The following is a 25,359-nucleotide window of genomic DNA, read 5'->3' on the forward strand; positions in this document are numbered from 1 at the left end:
GAAAACATAGTATAGTTGAAAGGTCACTTAATTAAGAATTAGATCTGAGTATGAATGAGTCTGGGCTATGGAACTAACTGGATGGATGGCTTAAGACAATTTACTAACCTTTACTGGGTTTCAATTTTATCTGCTAAAAATGAGCAAATTAGACTCCATTCAGATTATACTATGCAGATTTAAAATATCTAAATTTTTCTATCAGTGTCCTGGAAAGGTTGAGAAGATCACATCATCATTATTGCTTGATATAAAGGGAAGAGGATATGGCATGTGGAGAGAAAAGTCTTAAAACACAGAATTATTTGACCTATAAGTTCCCTTCCAGTTCAAATATTTTATGTTCAAGCAGGATGAAAAAGTCCATTATCATTTTTCCTGCTGAAACTGAAAATGCAAGAAATTTCAGTTGGAAACTTTAGATAAAACTGCATGACTCAGAACCCTTAACCTTTTGCCTTAACCAGAGGAAGGACACAATTCACGCTGGTATAATTTATTTTGCAGAAAAATTAAGTTCTTTTTCAATCAAAAGTAGTATTGCCAAAAAGATCTCAGCACTTGTCTTTATGTCTACAAAATCTATAAAACCAGTCTGTTACGTTGGGCTTTCTAAATTAATTTAGAGAAATCCTTATTCCATGAGAGGGTGGTGGTGGTGGCTGCGGTAGTGATCATAACACATCCCCTATCTTTATTTATGAAGCTATAGATAAACAAATTCAAATAGCATATAAGAACTGCAAAATTAACTTTCACTACTATCCAAAGCTATCCTAAAATTACATAGAGACAGTGTAATAAGATAGTTAAGAACATTAAAACTGGGCTCTGCACATTTATTAACCATGTGACCCTGAACAAGTCATTTATGCTCTCAATATTTTGGTTTTCTCAACTGAAAATGAAGATTATGAACTGAAACTTGTCAGGTAAACATGCACAGCAGCAACTATGCTTCCTTCAGTAACTTATACCAACCTGGTCTTTACTGTAAGACCTATACAACACAGTACTATTTGGAAATAAGTCTAATGCTTCTATGATAAAAGTCTATCAAGCATTTTTTTTTTTTTTAGAGAATAACTATTCCCAGGGACATACTTATTTATTTTGGAATGCTAACAAAAATTTACTATCTAGAGTCATTTTATTTAATTTAAAAAATGAAGTATATGCATATTTAGGAAAAGGTCTAGAGGAATATAAACCAAAGCCTATTAACCATAATTATCTCTGGGTGACAGAAATAAAACTAATCTTTATTTTCTTATTTTTGCTCATCTATAGTACCCTTAATTTTCTATAATAAACACAAATTAATAATGAAAGTTTTTTTAAATGAAGTTAAATTCAACAAGCAAATAAAGTTAAAGCATCTTTTTTTTAATTCACATTTTGGAACTGAAAATTAAATATATCAGTACTTATAAATATACTGACTGAATTCATATGCCTACTGGAACAGGAACAATCAAGAACATTAAACACATTCCAATGTACTTTCTAATTATGATTTGTCTTTTGAATGCTAATGCTGTAGCATGTCTTTAATCTTATCAACAAGTCAATGTAAACCCCTTTTTTGCATTTCCAAAGTTGTTAAGAAAAAATTACCAATAAGACTTCTATAATCTCTTAACCTCGAATTTCTCTTCTCTTGTTCCTCGCTGACAGACTTCCACTGTAGTTTCATCCTGAAGTATTCGTCGCTATAGAAAACAATTTGACACCAAACAAAGCTATTTGAAAACTTTATTTTTCACATTATTTAACTGGATTTTTCTATAAACAGTATATCAAAGCATTTATGATGCTAGTGGGATATAAGTTTATAAACATGATAGTGAAATGTTTAAAATTATGACAAATTAGTAAAAACAAAGGGAAAAAATAACCTTATACATGTCACAAAGTTTATGTGATAAACTTTACTAGAATAATTTTAGGCATGCTTTTACAAAAACATTTATGTCAATCCTTTAAATTATATCTAAAATTATTCTAGTCATTACATTTTAACCACTAAAGTTTCTGAATAATTATAACTACAAATCTAAATGACTTCTTTAAAAAATGTGACATTATAGTTCCATTTTCCAACTGGTTTATCACAGAAATTTGTTAATGTAAAAATACCTTAGAAGGATTGGTAAACTAGTTGAAAAGAGAAAGGACTGTCAGAGAATATGCACATAATACTTAAGAGTAGGTTTAAATCACAGGCCCTAGACTGACAACTGGAAATAAGATGTATATCTGGAAAGCTAGTCTGTTTTTCTTTTCAAATCTGAGAAATAACTTAAAATGGAAATATTCTTCCAAAAAAGAATGATCAGTTTATGTTATAAGAGCACCAGGAAAATAGTTTAAAGGCAATTAATCTAAAGAGCAAATATACCTCTTAAGAGCCAATTTTATAACTTCATAGTAAACTGTAAAAATGAATCAAGATGAATCAGATATATTTAAAAATGTTTGTGTAAATATTAGTTATCTTTCAAGCATGCAAAGGCTTGTACAAGGGAACTGGAGTTTTTAAAATCTTTTTACATGTTCACCAACATAACTGCAACAAAGTCCTTCTAATAAGTGTTTCTGGTTTGAAATAATTACAACATTCATAATTTTTAAATTACAATGATGACAATAAAATTATTTCCCACTCTCTAGTCTATTACAAATCCTCATGTAGAAACCCTATATTAATTCGTATGAGTGGCTTACTTGAATTTCTTTGATGAACACACAAAAGACCATTACTTACGTTTTTTGTTTTTGTAACTGAGTTCTTTCCTCCTTAGTACTGTCCCAAGGAAAATAACCCAGAAGAAATTTCCATGCTTGCTTTCTCAGCGCATGACTAAGTCCCTGAAGAAAGCACGCATATTAAACACATTAATAAACAAGGCAATACTATAAGTTCACAAAACCTACATATAAATAGACAGGAAAACTAATATTTAAGAGGTAGTTTTACACATTAAAATAGTTCAATTCAGTGAATACTACCTTGTTTTTTACTTCTAGATTCTAAAGATGTAAGCAGTTGCCAGAAAGCTTAAATAACGCAAAGTATACAGTAGATTATATAACAGTTAGTGGGACTGATGAGTCTTTCCAGGCTAAACCTTACTAAACAAGGTGAATGCCACTGGGGTGTGTACCTCCTTCGGATAACCCACAGAACTTCAAGCAAGGAAGAATATCCTCCCCTAGGCTTAAGGGTATACCATTACCCAAGCCCCCCACCAAGGATATCATAAGCACCTCACTCTGTCCCATTCAATCCAGGAATTTTAAGACATCATTCAACAAAGAAATAAAAAAGTTCATTCTTCCCATAAAAAAAAAATATATAAACAACCCTGAATACTAGCAGTTTATGATACAATCCATAGTAGAGTGTTTAAATTACCCCTCTAAATATCATCTGCTTCATATTATCTACATTTAAAATTCTTCCTTCAGAATCAATGTTCTTAGTCCACTCTTCTAGTGATACTGGCTCTCTCCTTTGAACAACAGGTCTTTCTCCCAAATCAATCTAAAATAAGAAGATAAGCAACAAGTAAATCTTTAACCAGTGAAATGAAATCAAGGTATATAGAAACTAAATCTAAAATACTATTTTTCAGACATGAGTTCTAATACCCCTAACTGAACACACAACTGGGTTACAAATTCAGAGACATGAAATCCCATAGACTAAAAACATTTGTTGGCCAGGCGCGGTGGCTCACACCTGTAATCCTAGCACTTCAGCAGGCAGAGGTGAGAGGATCGCTCGAGGCCAGGGGTTCCAGACCAACCTGAGCAACACAGCAAGACCCCATCTCAAAAACAAAATAAAAACATTTGTTACTTTTTTAAAAAAAAAGGGTTCTTTGCTGTTTTGGGTTCAATTACATAAGTACAGAACATTCAACATGTAAATTCTATCAGAAACCTTCAAAATGTATTACAGTGGTCCATACCCCCGGGATATGGACCGCTACCAGCCCGTGGCCTGTTAGGAACTGGCCACACAGTAGGAGGTGAGCTGTGGGCAAGCAAGCAAAGCTTCATCCGTATTTACAGCTGCTCCCCATTGCTTGCATCTGAGCTCTGCCTGTCAGATCAGCAGTGGCATTAGATCCTCACAGAAGCGTGAACCCTACTGTAAACTGCGCATGGGACGGATCTAGGTTACACACTCCTTATGAGAATCTAATGTCTGATGATCTGAGGTGCAGCTGAGGCAGTGATGCAAGCACTGGCGAGTGGCTGCAAATACAGATTATCATTAGTAGAGAGGTTTGACTGCACAATAAATGTAATATGCCTGAATCATCCCCAAACCATTCCCTCATCCCCTAGCCTGGTCTGTGGAAAAATCGTCTTCCATGAAACCGGTCCCTGATGCCAAAAAGGTTGGGGACCATGACTATATTATTTAAAAAGAAAGAATATATAATTATTCCATTAATCATATGTTAAAATTAGCTTTTCTTTCGAACTAAAGTTTGTAATTCTCAGAATTGATTCATGACCATTAGCTCCACTTGGCATTTTTTTACAGCTTTTAATTCAATTAACAGATATGTGTAATTTAAAAATGTTAGGTTACTAAATATGAAATGTCCAATTTCCTTAAGTGCTAAGTTTGACAGTTGATATCTCTGACATTTCACTTTGACACTTCCAGTTTTATTTTTATTGTGAAGGTATTCAATACAACCTCAGTCTTTCAAACATGTTTGGTTTGTGATTATCTTTCAAATGTTTTTAGAGCAATTTTTGTGAAACCATTCAAAAATTCTTGTTATTTTTCAAATACGAATACCACTGAGGAACCTATGCAGCACAGACAGCTCAAAATATCAATGAAGTGTTTGGAAAAGATGTGGCTAATGAACGCACAGTACGTCAATGGTTTGAGAGGTTCTGTGTGGTAATTTTATTTTTGAAAATGAGCCACATTGGCAACCTGAGACTAAGGTGGATAATGATGAGCTGAAAGCATTAGTAAAAGTGAATACATCTCAACCTGCACATGAATTAGCAGCAAGGGTTTGACGTTACTATTCCAACATTATCAGACCATTTGAAAGAAATCAGCAAGGTAAAGAAGCTAGACAGATGGGATCTGCATGAATTAAACCAGCATCAGAAGAGAAATCATCTCAAAGCTTGCCTTTCTTTGCTGTCACAACATTAAAGGTGAACCATTTCTACACTGTATTGTTATGTGTGATGAAAAATGGGTGCTCTTTGACAATCACAAGCATTTGGCACAATGGTTGGATAAAGATGAAGTGCCAAAACATGGTCCAAAACCAAATATTCATCAAAAAAAAGCTAATGGGTGTCTGTTTGGTGGTCCAGCACTGGCATTATCCACCATAGCTTCACGAAACCTGGTCAATCGATTACAGTGGATGTCTACTGCAACCAATTGGATAAATGATGAGAATGCTTGCGATTAACCAGCTGAGATTCCTCAACAGAGACAGGACAATCCTACTGCGAGATAATACTCAACCACATTTTGCACAAACATCGCTGGCTCAAACTAAGGAAGCTGGACTTGGAAACTCTCTGTCATTTACCATATTCACCAGACCTCGCTTCAACTGACTATCACTTCTTCCAGGCTTCAGACCACTTCTTGCAAGGAAAAATATTCAATTCTCAACAAGCTGTGGAAAATACCTTTAGCGATTTCACTGCCACTTGCTCTCCAGGCTTCTTTGCTGCTGGCATAAATAAGCTACCGTTAAGGTGGCAAAACTGTGTTGACAGTTTAGGCGCATACTTTGATTAATTGTACTGCTTCTTGTTTGAGATATAATAAACTATACTTTTGATTCAAAATTGGAAATTTCATATTTAACAACCTAATGCCATTTGCAAGATAAACCCTTTTACAATTTAGATATTTACGATTTTCTAACTATGTACAAGCCTAGAATTGTAGGAAATTCAAAAGTCTTGTTGAGCATACATAAAGATTTGCCATAATTCAAAGCCAAAACCCATCTCATTTAAAAATGTAAAGATTCAAATGAGAATGAAAGCCCTAAAGTACTATCCTGACTAGCTACCACTAATACCTACTGAGCAAACACACAACGGAGAAACAGAACTGAGTGCAATAGGCAAGGCTCACTCTTAATTCATTGCTATGTGCTACATAAAACAAACAACCTGTTTATTATCAAAAGGTTAATCAAAGAAAAGAAACGCAAGATTAATAGAGAAAATGTAAGGTGGAGAACAAATCAAGAATTTGGTGGCAGGACAAGCATTAACTGTTAGATAATATTAGCCAGCAAAAAGTTATAAGAATGGATTATGGGAAAGAAGTAGACAGCACCAAAATTCAATTTCTATAGTGTTCAGTACACATCCTCCTGTTAAAATATCAGAGCTGTATTAATATAAATCTCCACTCACTCTTGTGATGACTTCAAATCCTGGTTCTTCTTGTTGATTTATCTTTAGACCTGGAATAGCATCACTAAGAAAATCTGCCATTTCTGAAGGTGGTCGTTGATGTGTAGAGGAATCACTGCCTCTCAAACTATCAAAAATGTAGTTTGTGACTTTGGAAAATCCTACCATAGTTGCTGTATAAGGATCCTTTTTAATTTTCTATGTAGTAGGAAGAAAAATATTAGCATTATTAATTCAAATAAAGAATAAAAATACTTCATCATGGGAAATAAAGCAAAGTTTTTTAAAGGGGGGAAATCAGAACTAAAACAGAGTGTTCTAAGATTATCTTAAAATTTTATTTTCTTTCTTGGAAGAAAAATTTAAATTTTCTAAGCCAACATTTTCATTTGGTTAAAATAGCATAATAAATGGCAAGTTAATGCTACTGATTGAATTGCAGATAAGCAAATGATTTGCAGGCTTCATTCAATCTGCATACATCCAAAATATATGCAGCGCTTACTTTCCAGTGGTGAATGGCCCACAACAGCTTTCTTCTGTCTAGCAGTCCTGCCTTCACAAAAAAAAAATATTTCTTGAAGTGTGCTCTACCATACTAGTCTAACACAAAATATCTGATGGCTAAATTTAAAAGCTCACAATATTTAAATATTGGCTGACATTTTAATCTAATTACATGAATAGTAAATCATGCTGACAAGAATAATTTGTTCTGAAACAGTGCTGTCCTTGAAAACAGCAAAAGGTTTTTCTACTGACACATCCTAGGATTACTTCTGAAGCCCAAACTGCTTGCTCATATTTAGCAAAAACAGTTGTTTATTAAATAACCGATTATTTTGACAATCAGAAAAACTATCCCCTCATTTTCTATTTTAAATAGTTTTTAACTCTTTTTCTTCCTAAAAAGTTCCCTCTTTACTCTATTAATCTCTACATCTTTAAAACCAACAAGAGAGGAGCTGGGACAAATAAAGAAATGAATAAACCATCTCAGTTTACATAGTATTCTAAGTGAAAATAAACAAATTTTATTTTTGCCTGTGTTATGTGCACATTTTTAGCCAAATACAAGAACATACTCAAATACTTTTAGGGGAATTAGATTATCATGACCCCAAAACAACCTACTTAAATGAAAAGTAAAATATTTAAATCATATTTTTGCCTGAATTGATCATTAATTAATTCACAGTGGCTTATCCTGTGACCCTTGGCCTAATCAATGAAATCTATGATAATAAAAATCTACTGATGTCCAATTTCAGTACAATAAAGGAAAAAATTGCCTTAAGAGAATAACTAAGAACAAAAGAAGCTTCTGGGTCTTGCAAATAATATGAACATATTATTTCTAGAAAATTACAAATAATAATTCCATAAAGATTACACACATACACACGCGCCTCATTCTGTGTATTCTGAGAAGATGAGAGGTAGGGAATATATAAAATGGAGTTATATTAATAGATTATTACAGTATAGATTTAAGAAACATACTTGTATTAAACCATATGCAGGTTCATCAAGAAGATTTTCAAATGACTGTGAAAGACTCTTATTCTGACAATTCACAAGAAGTGTTCTTTTATCCTGTGAAGATCTGTAATTAAAAAAGGAGATTTTTAGAAAATACTAGCACACTGCATCAATTACTACTTAAATAATTACTAATGCACAGTTCATTTTTTATACCAAAAAAAATTTCAATGTGCAGTTCTAGAACAGTTCCCCATGAATACAATATTAGCAAATATTTAGTAACTTTTTAAAATGACCTTCAAAACTACACTACATGAAACACAAAATCGATACTAAATAAATTTTATACAACAAATATAAAACAAATAAGGTATATTTTTATCCCAGATAAAGCCAAGAGGAGTAAATTGTAATGAACCCAAATTCTTGACCAGAATTACAATAGAAAAGCCTTACAATGTATCTGACTTTATATCATAAAAAGTAAAAGAAAGCCAAAACACATTTTAGGATTCATCAGTATATAATATGCACAATACAGAAAAATATGTCTTATTTTGAAATGGTTTCCAACACCATTTCATAGCTTGGTAGTACTGCAATATAAGATGTTAAAAATATAAGATAAAATATATTAGTTATTTGGTAAAGATCATCAATCATGCTAGCCATAATTATAAACACACACATCTGAACATATTTAACAAGATTATTAGTTACATATCAGATAATAGTGTATTTTTAGTTCTTGCTTATTAAGCTCTGGAACCAAGTCTCTCTCCACATTTCTTAATAACTACAGAATAAATAAAATGTTTTCTATATAGACATCTAATTTCAAGTAATCAGATGTATTACCAAGTCTTTTTCTATTCAGTAAGTTTTATGACTTAGGAAGTCAGTTGTAATAAATCTACAACTTTTCTATGTTTAAAATCAAATGTGTTATTTTGCTGCTATATACCTCTAGTTTATTATAATGTTTGAGATAAGATCTTTAATAACAGTTATCTCTTCTCAATTCTAACAAAACAGGATGCAACAGTAACACTAGAGGGGATATGAAATCCAAAACAGATCTCATTCTTACACAGTCAGAAACAGCACTCGATCTACGATGACGATAGTAGCTAATAAGCCCCTTGGCTTTTTTAAAAGGAGCTGAGGTTGAGTCATTTGATGAAGGAAAAAATACGTTTTAAAACATTCACTTTTCATTAAACACATTTTTCTGAATATTTTGAGGGGTCATATTTAATATGAAGACCTACAGATTCTCTCACAAGGTATTTTTGAAATGATAGGTCAACTTTTAAATGTAGCATAAGAAAAGTAGCTAATACATGAATAAATGTTTTTTTCCTAGCACAGTGCTGCTGGCACTGTGACAATTTGTTTCTAACAATAAATTAAGTCAAATTATTTCTTTAAAATCCAAATAAAAATGATGACGGACATCAAAATACTGCCTGTTCATGTAGAAGGGGAGTCAATATGCAATCTTTAGCTATCTGGGCTCAGATAATTCTATGACTTCATATCTAAAACAGTGGCCACTAAACAGCAGATGGAAAGAAGAAATGACTGCCTTACCAACAAGCAACCACAAATACATTTCTTAAAAGGAAATATTTCATTCTTTTAAACTAATACTCTCTGATGGGGTTGGGGAAGATCTACTAAGAGAAGAATATGAAGAAATTTAGAACTTGACTGCCCCAAAGGAAATCAATAAAACATTAAAAAAAAAAAAGAAAGGTACATCAGTCAAGGGACAAGTAGTATACTGTTAGGCAACTGCAGAACTCACTAAAAGGAGGACTGACGTTCCAGAATATTATTACAATCTTTCCATCAGTCATGTTACCAAATTGATTTAATCTATAAATATGTATTCTGGGAAACTGATCTCTCATGCCAACATTATTCAAAACTTTCAAACTCACTGCAACAGTAAGGTGAACTTTTAATGATGCTAACACCAGCCATTCTATTAGAACCTACTATACAGTTTAAAAACTGTGGTCTAATATCACAACTGTAGAAGCATATCTCCTGAAAATTCTGAAGTCATTCCCAGGCTTTGGGGTGCACCTCTCCTAAAGACCTCCAGAATAAATTCAGAAATTATAAATTGAACAATGTTTGTGCATTGAGATGTAGCAGTAACTATTTTATATTGCTACTGAGAATGACTGATATGTAAAGTTAAAGAAGTAAATAAAATACTACTGTAATGGATAATAAAAAATGTGAATAAAAAAGTAGGTTAATGTTTACAATATCAAAATTTTACATCTAAATCTTAATCATTTAAATAGTTGGTGCTGTGCGATGATATAACCAATCTGGCTTTTCAGGAGAATATTTTACTGCTTCGATAGCTATATATTAATGTAAAAATGGCCCAATATGCAAAATAATTTAATGGAATCAACAGGCCTCATTCTAAGCCTAGCAACCAACTTCGTTCAGAAAGGTAAGAAAAATGTACTTGTAGCACATTCTTTCATCCAAATGAATACCACATTTTAAATGATGACAAACGAAAGAACATTTACAAACATCAATGAATATGACAATTTGTTTTCCTGGTAGGTAAGAATACTACCTGAGAACTACTAAGCCTCAAGAAAGTGGCCTATTTTGCACTTACTAAATCTGGTTGGTGAGACTGAAAGATGTTACTATGCTTGACTGGTCTAGCCGAGCCTCTTCCTGGCTCTTGTACAGCTACCCAATGCCTAGATCATTCGCAATCTTTGCTCATCCATATAGTAAGACCCTGCTCCTGTAAGAGGAAGGTCTGCTCTTTAGGAAGGAAAACTTAATTTGTTAGGGAGCATATTAAAAAGACAATACAGCAACAGATGCAAGCCATGTTCTTCAATTTAGCTTAATCAAAATAAAACGATAACTGGTCTAATTCTCCTGGTTTTGAACTCAGAAGAAGACATCTCTGACCACAGACAGGCATATGACTCTGGAAACACCCTGCTTAGGATAACCGTCCCTCCAGGGACAGGAAATGAAACCCCCACAGCGGACACCTTCATAGAATTAAAAAATAGGGGATAATATTTGAAAGCTTTCATTTCTTTGAACTCTAACTTAGAAATTTGGGAATTCCATTCACTTGGATCACAACTAACAAGAACAAGGGCCTTTAAAATTCTCCTTAAGAATTTGATAGTGGGAGATGACTTACACAAATTGGAAACTTTTTTTATACTAAAGTATCTTTATTCTACTACTTGGACTCATTATATAATCTACGGTGAGCTATACGCACAATTTAATTGCGCATAATTTGTGACAAATAAAAAATAGGGAGCACTTATTTTCAGCCTAGAGTAGAGGGGCCTTGCACTGTTCTTGTGCATTTCAGCCCATTCATGGGCCAAAAGCAAACTGCCCCCCACCCAGTGTCACAGGAGAATACACAAAGGAGAAGTGACTGATATTTGGGGAGTAGCTTTTGAAGTAGTCACTTCAGAAGAACTGCCACACCCTGGTTGACCATAAACTTACGGACTAAGCTCAATGAGAAGAGAACAAAGCGTAGGAAGGTCAGTCTCCTCTGCTAACTTTTTACATCATTAAAGATTGCAATTAATCACTTACGCCCACATCTAGTCCAACTTTATCCTTCCCTTAGTTGATTTCATTCTCTCCCAGAATTTCAATTACCATTGCACATGAAAAACTTTCAGATTATCCTTTTATATGCTCTTATAGTGCCATGTCTTATTCAGTGCACTTACTACAGCTGAAATTTTATATTTATTTAACTGATGCTTGTCTCTCCCACAAATACTACAAAAGTTCATGAAGGCAGGGGCCATATTTTATGATTGCTGTATCTTTCCAGCATGTAGCACTGCTGCATCTAAGACATAGTAGGCCTTCAAAAAAAAATTTTTTTTTTTGAATGAAAAAAAAAATGGAGGGAGGAACATCATTCCCAGGGTTTCATGTTTCCAAATGGAAATAAGCACTTCTAAAGAACTCTCCTTCCCAGTGACTTACATGCTGAGACTGGGAGAGAGTAAGGTACATGTCTGGCATAACTCCTTCTAGGCTCTCTCTTTCTCTTGGATCTGCTTGCCAATAGGAAAAGCGCTTTCATTCTGCTCTCATTCACATCCTAAGTGGCCTGACCACACTAGAGAGGCTTGTGGTTATCCAGCACCAACAATAACTGGGTGAGTTTAAAACAAATTTGGGATAAATTATTGTGATGTCACATGTCTAAGCCTCACTAATGATGGTATTTTTATTACCATCTCTGATTCTTATGCTTATTTCTCATTTGTTTATAAATTCAGAAAAGGAAACAAGGTTGCACTTACTCCCTCATGAAAACACCAGGAACACACATTGAAGGTACACATACCCCGGTAGCTGCTTATTAAGTGGTTGTCAAGACTATCCTTGAACCCATCCAGGATAGAAAACACTATCTCCTGAGCTAAAACCTGTCTCCTAATTTCAGTTTGGAGTCATATAAAACATAACCCACAACTTATTTTTCACAATAACTTTTTCAAAGTTATTTGTCAAATTGATAATTATGATGCCATTTATTCATTCAACTAATATTTACTGTGCATCTCTTAAGTACCAGGCACTGTGGCTAGGAACTAGGAAGAAAATGGAACAAGATATCTGTCCTTACGAAGTTTACATTCTAGAGTAAAACACAAAAGATGTACACAGACAAAATTATTTTATGCTAAGTGCCATAAAGGAAGCAAACAAAGCAATGAGATGGGAAGAAGGAATGGAGTTAGGAACTCTACATTAGATGGAAGAGGGGGCATCCTGGAAAGCCTCTCTTAGGAAAGGACATTAAACTGAGACCTCAGGGATCAGAAAAGGAGGAGAATAATCCAGGCAAAAGAAACAGTATAAGTAAAGGACCTTAAGACAAGAAAGAGTTTGCGGGGTTTTAGGAACTGAAAGAAAATCATCTGACTAGAATGCAAAAGAGAATGGCATGAGATGAGGTTTAAGAGATAAACAGCTAAAACAGGGCAGGACCTTGTTGACCAGAGTAAGAAGTGTGGGTTTTATTTAATGCTGCACTGAAATGCCTATTCTTTAAGGTAAACGCCCATATCCTTCAAATATTTTTCATAAGACCATTTTGATCCCTATCTTATATTGGTTATCTCTTTAACACAGTATAGTTAGTCCAGCACATTTAAAATGTAGTGCTTAAATCTAAGCCCACTTCTCCCAAGTATGATCTTATTAGTAAAGAGGGACTACCACCACCCACATCCTAGATACTAGCCTTTAATCAACAAACTCTCAGATCAAATGAGTTCTTCTGGGAGTTACTGATACTGAGCTTATACTAGGGTGCTAAAACCCCTAGTAGTCTTTAATGCCTACTACTAGAAAGCCATAACCTTCTGTTCTAATCATGACACTGCCTCTCCTGGAATCTACTTAACCCTCTCAGTGGTAGCCTATTCATGGCTCCTCACTTCAAGATGCAAGATCCACATACCACCAACCAGGTCTGACTTTCTTACACTTACTGGTACTGAACAGCATGTGTAATGCTAGCCAGAAGTGATCAACATAGTAAGGGAGGACCTCATGCCAGAAAATACATAGTCAAAATCTTTCAATTTGTGGATCACTCCTAGCCTTACACAATCTCAATTTAGGCAAGATGTTAAATTCGACTATAAAGTGAGGACACTATTAATGAAGTTAACAATCATCCCTGTAGTTACCCTAAGCCAAAAACCTCAACTTCTCCCTTCTCACCTCCACATAACCAATCACAAAATCTAATCCTAAGTACTCTTCCAATACTTCTAATCTTTCCTGTCACTCTCCTCATTCAGGCCACCTTAATCTTATCTGGATGACTGGAAAAACCTGATAACAGGACTTACAAGATCCTTTATGCTCTGGCCTTAATCAGCTCTTTGGCCTCATCTTTAACTTTTGTGCCCTCCCCTCCCCACCATTTGCAGACCTATAATACTGAACTACTTTGTCCTGTGATTACATTATGTTTGTGCTCTTCCCTCCATCTAAAACATCCTTCCATCTAAATATCTTCCCTTTCAAGCTAATGTTCACTCATTTTTCAGGTCTCAACTTAGATGCTGCTTTTTCCAGAAAGTCTTCCTTCAATCCCCTAGTCTGAATTAGGTACTCCTCCTCCCTTCCTGGGAGCTTCCAAAGCACTTTGTACTTCTTCCACCTTATTTCTTTTTCTTTTTTTTTTTCTTTTTTTTTTTTTGAGACAGAGTCTCACTCTGTTCCCCGGCTAGAGTGCCATGGTGTCAGCCTAGCTCAGAGCAACCTCAAACTCCTAGGCTCAAGCAATCCTTCTGCCTCAGCCTCCTGAGTAGCTTGGATTACAAGCATGCACCACTATGCCTGGCTAATTTTTTCTATATATATTTTTAGTTGTTCAGCTAATTTCTTTCTATTTTTAGTAGAAACAGGGTCTCGCTCTTGCCCAGGGTGGTCTCGAACTCCTGAGCTCAAACACTCTACCCGCCTCGGCCTCCCAGAGTGCTAAGATGACAGGCGTGAGCCACCATGCCTGGCCCTTCCATCTTATTTTTTAAATTTTAATTGCTATTCACCTGTCAGCCTCCTTCACAAGACCATAAATTCTCAGAGATCCAGGAACAAACCTGTTTTGTTCACTGCTGAATATCAAGCAATTAGTACAGTGCTTGAGATGTAACAGATACTCAAAAAATATTTGCTAAAACTAAGAACAAATATGTACAGATGTGCATAGGTAAATAAATATACGAAAAGATTTTTGGAAAGTGAGAAGGCGCTGTCTTCTATCTCAGAAATAATTTTATAAACAACTTAGACTTGCCTGACTTAAAGTTGCAACATTACAAATAAAACTGTACTTTTAACAGAAAATACATAATAAAGGGTAAATTAGGTAAATATATAATCCATAAATTAATATTAATGCATCATTCATTTAAATGTATAAAAAATACTGGACTACTCTTTTATTTATAACAGTTATAAGATGTTAAGTCTCAGATTCAAATTACTAAAATGGCAAAATTTTATTCAGTCATTGATCCAAAGAAGTCAATATCCCAGAAAAAACAAAGCTGCTCGTGCCCTCATATGCACATGGGTCACTGATGCCCAATGACAAGTAAAAATAGTTTGCCTTGGGATTAATACAACAATCCAATTTCAATAAGTAGAAAATAATTTGATACTTACTCACACAATACCACATATTTTTCAAGAGAGTCAATCAGTAGTGTGCTATCTCCTTGGTGAAAGTGCAGAGCAGGGAGAACGACGTCATCCTTTAGACAGAATACCAAATACGACCAGCCCATACCCTCTTTATTTTGCTTGATTGATTTCAGGTCTGTCAAACTGAACAGGAATGACCATTTGCTTTTCCCATTTCTATGACTTGGAGCATCTTAAAAACAAGAAAGTGGGGCAAAATATTTTTGTTCACCTTTTTAAAAGGTACTGACAGTGCTCTTCATGACTGCCTAACAGAAATTTGTTGAACCCAGGGAATCATTACAGCACTCATATTACTATGGCTTCCACCTATATTAGAAATGGTAACATCCATTTTCTTAAAAAGAATGATTTTTAAAATAATTATCCTATTGCATATAAATTTTAAAAATGTTATCCCTATGTGTAAAATATATGCTTTGCCCAAAAAGTGACCATGGCTTTGGAAAAGCAGGCAGGGTAGGTTCACATTGTAGCACTACCATCTTATCAAATGAATGATCTGGGACAAATAATTGAATCTCTGAGATTCATTTACTTCATCTGTAAAATGGAGATAACTGTACTTACCTCCCAATGTTATTCTAAGAATTAAAATATTTGCCAACTAACTAGTATAAGCCAAGTATATAGCAAATGCTTCATAAATGTTAATCTTTCACACTCCTTTCAAGTAAGAATAGCATAATTCTCTTGGAGAGCCATTATTTAAAAAAACTACTTCTTCACTTTTGTAATTGTTTTTAGGCGATTACATCGATAATGAAGGTAAACATACTAACATTAAAAATAACACCCAAGTGAATATACAGACATTTTATTTGCAAAAGACCAAAGAACAGTGGGGAATTGAGTACGAAAAGATAACTAAGTTGTGAATATTTCAAAGACAATGAATCTTCCTGCTAAATTAACATTCTATTAAATTAGGACCTCAGTTCAAACCATAATTATATAAAATACAGCATTTTCTAAGTTTGTGGCCTGTTTATAGAAGCTAAAATCCTACGTTTGTCAGTATTATCATAATTGCTAACAAAAAACTTAAAGATTAACTATTTTTTAAAAATTAAAAAAAAGGAAAAATGTTATCTTTCTTCTCACTAATACTTATAATTTGCTGCTAATCTAAAATGCCACTTTAACAATTTAACTCAGAGATAAGCACATCATGTCTCTGAATTTTTTTTTAAAAAAATCCTTTTCTCTAATGATATTTCTTAAGAAGTGTTATACTATCCTGTTACTCAAGCCCTTTATTAATTCCATCCCATACTATCAATTCCATAAAGATAAACTACAAAGAAGACAGCTGCTTACAAGACTTGATCAAATGATAGATTTATCAGTGTTGAACTACATGTTTATCACCTTTCTACATAGTTAGGAATATATAGTTCCATAATCTCCAACAAGATTTCCTAAACTGTAATCCAGAAATCTATAGCTTACAGAAACCTCTCTCTGCAAGGAATGCAGGCACCATCAATGTTTCATGGACACTTTAACAAGTATCATCTGAAGAAGTCCAGAAAAGCTGAAGTAATTTATCTACATACAATGACCTACCTAACTGCCACACCAGTTTAGATGGTGAATTCATATGTAAGGCAGGTATAAAATTAAGTACCGTGTGTACTTGACTACTTTGCATAATGTTTCACTGGCATTTATATTATAGAACTTACAACACCACTATAAACTGATATCAAAGTGAGAACAAGTCTAGAATTCCAAGTTATCCATGAATCATTTAAGTGTCAATGTACTTGGACTACACAGAAAGGATATATACTATTAGCTTATCTGCAAAGATCAAATATATTTTCAAAGAAAAACAGCAATGAAAAACTAGATACAGACAATTTTTTAAATTAAATTTTTCAAATGCACAGAGTACCTAACATAAACTAATGCAAGAAAATCATGAAGAATAGAGAATATTAAATACTACATGTAGGCTATATGGGTTAGGAGTTTGTGTACATTCAAGAATAAAGATTTTACATTGTTTTTCCCTTATTAATGGTAGAGAAATATTAACATGTAAAAGAAAACGCTTCACATTTCCTCACTTAAAGCCTCTGACAAAGATGAGAAAAATATTACAAGTCAATTCTGCAAGTCCCTCCACTAGACTATAAGCTTCATGAGAACAGGCAATTTATTTTGTTCACAGCTGTATCTCTTCAGTGCTAGAAAAGTAGCTAGCATATAGTAGTAGGTATTCAAAGATGTGAATAAATGAATTAACAACCTAGCACTAAGTCAACATAAAAATAATCTGCAAATTGTTTTGTTGTCAACAACTAGCCAGAAAGAATTAGTTACAAAGGAAAATTAACAGAAGTCAAGAGTTAATTCAAATTTTCCTTCTTCCTACTTAAGGGTAAAGAAAATTAATTAGTTCTAATGAACTTATAACTACATTACCAAAAAGATGTAAAAAGTATCTCCAACCCACTCACATGAGAACAATGAATATAATAAGTATAATCAGTAAGTCTCCATAAGTCTTGAATAGAATTAACATCAAGGACATCACATTCTATTTGGATAGGTTTCCAGAACATGATGGCAGTCTGTTGTTTTTGGAAGAAATATTTCTAAAACATTTAAACTGGTATATAAAAATAAAGGATTCAGCAGAAGGTCTTAATGAAATATAAAGTTAAACGCTTTAAAGAAATACAAAGTTAAGTAAGTCTTTGCTAGTCAATTTTTTAAAGGTTTGTCCCAAGCTTCCTTTGTGCCTCACCAAAAAAAGTACAAAGTAAAAAATGTGAAGGCTAAAAGACAAGAAAAATAAATGAAAGTTTTTCTTTGAAAAAAAATTTTAAAATATAAAAGAATGTTTCATAATGGCATAAATTTGAAGGCTTTGAATTTCTAAGCTTGAGAGTTCAAGTTTTGTACTATGACCACACATTAAAATCACCTGAAGACCTTCTGGAAAACATAAATGCCTGGGCTCCATCTCCAAAGTGTGATTTTTGGTATTTTGTTTAAAAACCTAACCTGCCAGTGGGCAGCCAAGGCTTAGAACCACTAATCTAAAAAGATCTTTATTGTCAGATTATGCGTTTCTCATCCATGTAATGCTTCTTTCTTTTATGAAATTCTGAAAACTCATTCCTGTAGCCTGTCATCTTTAAGAATTTAACAATATTAAGCAACAAACAACAAAAAATATCAATTCACATAAACCAGTCCTGAAGATCTTGTCTAGAGAAGTCAAATCACCTCACATACCATATATACTAAAATCCTGTGGTTTCATCTTTCCTTGATATTTTGCATTCTGATTCTGGTAAGAACCTTCCCTTTCACTAGAAAGGGAATGCCTTTAAAAAAAAAAAACAAAGACACTGATTCATGAGCTGATTGTTTCCAAAAGCCTGTGAATTATTATTTACTTCTCAATTGTCACTCTCTCCAAAAAATGATAAAATACGAAGTACAACTATTATATATGGGAATGATTCCCCAAGCCACACATGAAAATTAATTTTACTTATTAACAATGCCATACATAAATGTAGCAATACATGCTCCCATAAGTACTGTCTTTTTGAACACAGGTAATTCCTAAATTCAGGGCAAAATCATTGAGAGAGAAAATATCCTTTCGTTGTAAGACAAAGGAATCAAAGACAAAAAAGACATTTTATCTCTATACAAGTATTCAATAATTTCAAAATAGATTACAAATAGGCTGGCCACATCATAGATGGGATAGCTAGATCATATATAGGGTAATATCTGTGTTCTATGGCATATGAGCTGTAACTCTTACATGAACTTGCATATACAATAACGTCAGGCTGTTATCTTGGCTTACAGGGATACATTCTGGTAAATGTGTTGCTATGAGAAAAATCACAGAGTGTACTTAGACAAACCTAGATGGTATAGTATAGCCTACTACACACCTAGGCTATATGGTATAGGCTATTGCTAGTTGGCTACATGTCCGTATAGCGCCTTACTGTACTGAATATCTTAGGCAACTGTAACACAATGCTAAATATTTGTGTATCTAAACATAAAAATGGTAACCGCACTGTACTATGATGCTACAACAACTACAAAGTCACTAGGTGATAGGAATTTTTCAGGTCCATTATGATCTTATGGGACCACTGCCGTACATGCAGTCCATCATGGATTGAAACGTCATTATGCGGCACATGACTGTATATACAGAAAGGGCAACAGTCACTGAACGTATATAAAGGGGAGACTACAATGAGCCATGAAGATCCCAGTAAACACTGAAACTAGAATGGCACAGTTTACTAGTATACTCCATCTCCCCCGGTATTTAGGATGAAATAATATGATTTCTTAAATTCTACTAGATTAAGAAAAATGTGCATGAAAGACAGCCAAACAATTTTTTTAAGAGATGGAGTCACTACGTTGTCCAGGCTGGACTCAAACTCCTGGGCTCAAGGGATCCTCCAGCCTCAGCCTCCTGAGTAAACTGGAACTACAGATGACTAGCTTGAAACAATTTTTAAAGTGTTTCTATTTTCTGCCATTAATAAATACAAAATAGAACAAGTATTTTTAAATGCTTTTTTGAAGCAACAACAAAAAGAGAGATGAAAAAGGAATATAACTAAAATATGAGTTATACGTATTAATCAATGTACCAAATAACTTTCTTCCAATTGTGGAGCATTAAAGAATTTTCTTTGCACTTTATTAGTATATTATATCATAGCAAATCAATTTAAGATTTCAAAAGATTTAATCCATACCTCCATTGGTATGTGGTTTCTTTTTAAATGAAACTGTATTAACCATGTCCCACTCTGCTTCGTAACTGTTCAGACGTTCCGATCCTCGAAGAGCTCTTTCTTTTGGGGCTTGGGTCCATTCTACAACTGAACTGGAGTCCTAAAATAATTATAACATATGAAATATTTAAAGTCTAACACTAGAATTTAATTTCAATCCATAACATCTTCTCAGCTTCTATTTAAATTAAGTTTGTAGGTTGTGGAAGATATCACTGGCGGGAAAACCGAACGCTATTTCCTATCCTTTTCTCCCTTGATCATTTTTACCAAGAAAAGCAAGAAAAGCTTGCCCAGATTCCCTTGCAGTTAGGGTTGCCAAAGAAATAGAAGAAGTCAACTCAGAGCTTCTGGAAATGCTTTTGCTTTCATGATAAAAGTCACATCTCTTTTCATCTTTTTTCCTGCTTTTAATGTAGCCATGATGCCTAAAAATATGGCAGCCATCTTATGACCACAGAGAAAAAGCAAGAGAACTATTACCAAAAGCTTCCCAACCTTCAGACTTGTAGTTATTTGAGGAAAACAGACAATGGTGGCTATTTACTTAAGCCACTATTGGTTGCATATTTTCTTACCAACTACCAAAATTAGCTAAAAGCAACCGGGCATGGTGGCTCACACCTGTAATCCCAGTACTTTGGGAGGCTGAGGCAGGAAGATTGTTTGAGCCCAGGAGCTTGAGGCTGCAGTGAGCTATGATCATGCCACTGCACTCCAGCCTGGACAACAGAGTGAGACCCTGTCTCTATTTAAAAAAAAAAAAAAAAAAACAAACTTAAAAGCAATACATCTACTGTATAGTTTTACAGAACTTCCAATTTTAAAAGAGAATAAAGGCAAAAGCCTAAAATACAGTATTAATAATTTTGCTAAATCAAGAAGTTTAATTTCTATACAATAAAGACATCATACGTAAGTTAAAGATAAGCAAGACTTGGAGAAAATGTTTCTAAAATACATAACAGACAAAAGAAAAACATCCAAACTACAAAACAACTCCTACCAATTTATTTAGAAACAGACAAATATAAAAACAAAAATAAGCAAATGGTATGAGTAGGCAAGTCAAAGAAGAAATATCAAGTGAAAAACAGAAAGATGGCCATCTTCAGTAACAAAAAAAGTAAGTTAAAATAAGATTTCTATTGTTTTTGCCCCATTCAATTGAACAAAGATAATACCAAATATGGAAGACAGTATGAGGAAATAAACCATCTCACAATGCTGATGACAGTGCTCATTACTACTGACTCCAGGAGAGCAATTTAGCCACATTTACTAAAATTCAAAATACATAGGTGTTTAACTACACCAACTCTTGCTTTCATCATCTACCCTAGAGAAAAACTCACACATGTACACAAAAAGATACATATAAAAATTTTCACTGCAGCACTGTTTGTAAAATAGCTAAAAACTGAAAATATCCTATATGTATCAATGGACGAATGAGTAAATAAATTAAGGGGTAGCTATGAAATACTAGGCAGTAATTTAAAGACTGATATATGCTAAAATTTTTATATAACCAATACATAATAGTAAATACAACAAAAAAGTTACAAAACAATATGTGCAGTACAACAATTAAAGGCATAATATGCAATTAGAAACACACAGGAAAACTAAGCCTTCCTGCACATATAAAACACATAGATAAAGGTCTGGAAAGATATACTCTAAAACAAGGACAGGTGAAGGAAAAGGTTCTGGTCAAGTAGGACTACAACTTCATATTATTTGAATTTTTGCAAAAGAATGTATTCATGTACTTCTAGTGTAATGTTTTTTAAAAAGAAAATTAGTAGGAACAGGAAGATACTTAATATTTTAAAAGCACAGGAAAAATTAAGAAATACGAAATGGAAACAGACTGAAAAATAGGGTGAAAAGCGAAGGAATGAAATTATAAAGTGGAGTTTTTTTTCTTCCAGGTCCTTCCTTAAATGTCATTTCTCAGGGCAGCCCTCTTCATTTGTCCAATTTTTCAAAAAGCAACCCTCACCACCATCCCTACCATCAGTAGTAAGGAAAGCTAAAAAGCGTCTACAGAACCACTCCACCTTCCCCACCTCCCTCCAACCTCCAACTTCCCTACTCTACCACACAAAAAGTCTCAGAACTGGTAGGTCATGTCAGTTAAGTAGGAAAATTGTGATAAAGGTGAAGCTGAAAACAGGTCAACTAACAAAAGTCTAGAAGGCTAGAGTTTTATTAATTAGAGAAGGTAAAATAAAGTATCTTCTGAGCACACTGAGCAAAGGAATAATATACTGAAAACAGGAAAATTAAATGCAAGTCCATCTATATAATGAAGTTGACAAGATTCCAGCTCTTTTCCTCCACTCAGTTGCCAAGAACACTGGTATCCAAGTTTACCCTTTCCAGGATGGAATCTGCAAATTCTTCTCAAATCTGACTAGTCTCAAAACACTTGGATTTTGACATTAGGGATTCCCCAGGGAAACAGCATAGCCACATACCCTAAGTAGAGTCTCATTATTACTAGGCTTATCCATACCTATAGAGAATATAATCACTTTTGTGCAACTGCTGATAAATTTGTTAAATATAAGCACTACACTACAAAAATCACCAAACACCAAAGACAAGCATCTATACTAAAGACAGTGTCCAAATGAAACAAAAGAGGAAAAAGCAGGCCACTTAGAGCAAACAGACTAAATAGAGAGATGAAAACATCTAAAAGAGTACCCTTAAACTCCTCAGAAATAAGAAAAGATATTACAACACAAAGAACAGAATGTTATCTCTTTTTAAAAGGGGAAGGGAGACACTCAGAACAAGATGTCTTAGAAATTTTAAACAGAGCAAAAATGAAAAAGGCAATAGAAGATTGGAAGAAAAAGTTGAAAAAATTTCCTAGAAAATAGTTATCAAAAAAACAAAACTAGAAAATAGGAAAGAAAAGAATTAAAAATTTCTAGAAAGTCTAAAGAGTTCCAGAAAGAAAGAAAACAGAAAATGGAGAGGAAGAAATCATCATTAAAATAATTCAATAATATTTCCCAGAACCAAAAGACATTATTCAATATTAAAAAGAGCCCATCAAGTACCCAGCATAATGGATAAAAAAAAAGACCACAAAGGCACATTACCAAAACATACAGAACATTAGAAACAAAGAGGCAGTCACAAAAGCTTCTAGAGAGGTAACAAACATAAAAAAGATTGGGAATTAGAATGTATTAGACTTAACATCAATAAAGGAAACTAAACAAACCTAGGGCAAAACTTCAAAAAAAAAATCTATGGGAAAATTTACTTTCAAACTATTATATAATTCTTTGCCAGTCAGGCTTAGGCCTACAAAACTAAAAGAAAAAGATTTTCTTGTTCTAAAAGTAAAGGAATAAACCAAACCAGAGGTCGGCACAGTATATAGGAAACAGGGATTAAAATATGGGAAAGGGGGGAAACCCCACCCAGGATAATTGCTGCACAGCAAACCAAGAGAGCAATCATTCCAGAATAAGCCTGTGAGAAGGCTTTGGGAGAAATATTTCTAAGACAATGGAACAAAAGATTATCTATTCGGTTAAATATTTTGAGAAGAAATATAGACAACTGAGTAAGAGTTTTAAGGTGATTTAAAGATAATAAAATAGAGTTAAATTCCTACCACCTTCCATGGTAAGAAGTCATTACAATACTTACTTTGGAAAAAAATAGTAGCATTAGAATAATGTTATTTAGATACAGACCTGTAACTAACAAAAGAAACAGCTACAAGGTTTTCTTTGTTTGTTTTTAGTTTTTTTTTTTTTTTTTTGAGACAGGGTCTCGCTCTCTTGCCCAGACTAGAGTGCTGTAGCATCAGCCTAGCTCACAGCAACCTCAAACTCTTGGGCTCAAGCAATCCTCCTGCCTCGGCCTCCCCAGTAGCTGGGACTACAGACACGTGCCACTACACCTAGCTTACTTGTTTTCTTCCTATTTTTAGTTGCCTGGCTAATTTTTTTTATATTTTTAGTGGAGACGGGGTCTCATTCTTGCTCAGGCTGGTCTTGAACTCCTGGCCTTTTAATGAAAAATCTTTCATTAAAAACAAAGAGAAAATACTGAACAGAGACATATGAAAAGAACAAAAGCATAAAAAAAATTGAAGTACAACCATTTAATAAAAATATGTTCCCATTATAAAATGGTATTCCCTATCTCACACCATATACAAAAATTAACTCAAAATGGATCACAAATCTAAACATAAGAGCTCAAACCACAAAACCCTTAGAAGAAACAGCAGTAAATTCTCATAATCTTAGGTTAGGCAATGGTTTCCTAGAAATGACACCAAAAGCACAGGCACCAAAAGGTAAAAAACAAACTGGACTTCATCAAAATTAAAACCATTTGTGCTTCAAAGGACACCATTAAGAAAGTGAAAAGACAGCCCACAAAGTGGGAAAAAATGTTTGCAAATTACACATTTGATAAGAGACTTATATCCAGAATAAAGAATTCTCACACCTCAACAATAAAAAGACAAATAACCAATGGACAAAGGATTTAGAACAGGCATTTCTCCAAAGATACAGTCAGCCCTCCATATTTGTGGGTTCTGTATCCATGGGTTCAACCAACTGTGGATCTAAAATATTTGGAAGAAAAAAATTCCACAAAGTTCTAAAAAGCAAAAATTTGCCAAACACCAGGTACTACACTGAATTGAAAGTGAAATGTAGGCACTGTGCTAGGTATTTAAGTACTCTAGAGATGATTTAAAGTATACAGGAGGATGTGCATCTTATATGCAGATACTATGCCATATTGGAAAGGGCCCTGAGCACCCACAGATTTTGGTATCCAAGGGGGGTCCTGGAACCAATCCCCCCCAGATACTGAGGGACAACTGTATACACATGAACAATAAGTTCATGAAAAGATGTTTAACATCATTAGTCATTATGAAAATATTATTATAAAACAAAACCAAATGACATACCTCAGTTACGGATTGAATTGTGCTGTCCCCCCACCCCTAAAAAAGATAAGTTAAAGTCCTAACCTGCAGTATCTCAGAATATGACCTTACTTAGAAATAAGGTTTTAACAGAGGTAATCAAGTTAAAATGAGGTTATTAGGATGGGCCCTACTCCAGTATGACTAGTGTCCTTATGAAAAGCGGCAATCAGCCAGGTGTAGTAGCTTACGCCTGTAATTCTAGCACTTTGGGAGGCTGAGACAGGAGGACAGGTTGAGGCTAGGAATTTGAGATGAGCCTAAGCAACACAGCAAGACCACACCTCTACAAAAAAATTTTTTAAAAAATTAGCCAGGTGTGGTGGCATGCACCTGTAGTCCCAGTTACTTTGGAGGCTGAGGCAG

At 34.0% G+C, this 25,359-nt stretch overlaps 1 protein-coding gene across 2 annotated transcripts in view; it reads right to left on the bottom strand.

Moving 5' to 3' along the window:
* The window catches only part of TBC1D15 (TBC1 domain family member 15), a 60,714-nt gene that overhangs the window by 19,035 nt on the left and 16,320 nt on the right, over positions 1-25,359 (bottom strand). Inside the window, exons 4-11 of one of the 2 annotated variants that reach the window (XM_045553355.1) lie at positions 19,968-20,106; positions 15,163-15,373; positions 7,942-8,044; positions 6,944-6,994; positions 6,439-6,636; positions 3,419-3,547; positions 2,768-2,871; positions 1,618-1,712 (exon numbers count right to left, since the gene is read on the bottom strand). In XM_045553355.1, the coding sequence (XP_045409311.1) occupies positions 1,618-1,712; positions 2,768-2,871; positions 3,419-3,547; positions 6,439-6,636; positions 6,944-6,994; positions 7,942-8,044; positions 15,163-15,373; positions 19,968-20,106 (1,030 nt within the window). The remainder of the gene's footprint in view (positions 1-1,617; positions 1,713-2,767; positions 2,872-3,418; positions 3,548-6,438; positions 6,637-6,943; positions 6,995-7,941; positions 8,045-15,162; positions 15,374-19,967; positions 20,107-25,359) is intronic. The other variant, XM_045553356.1, reaches the window with a different exon arrangement.

This window comes from Lemur catta, chromosome 6 (genome assembly GCF_020740605.2).
Source record: "Lemur catta isolate mLemCat1 chromosome 6, mLemCat1.pri, whole genome shotgun sequence".
NCBI lineage: Eukaryota > Metazoa > Chordata > Mammalia > Primates > Lemuridae > Lemur > Lemur catta.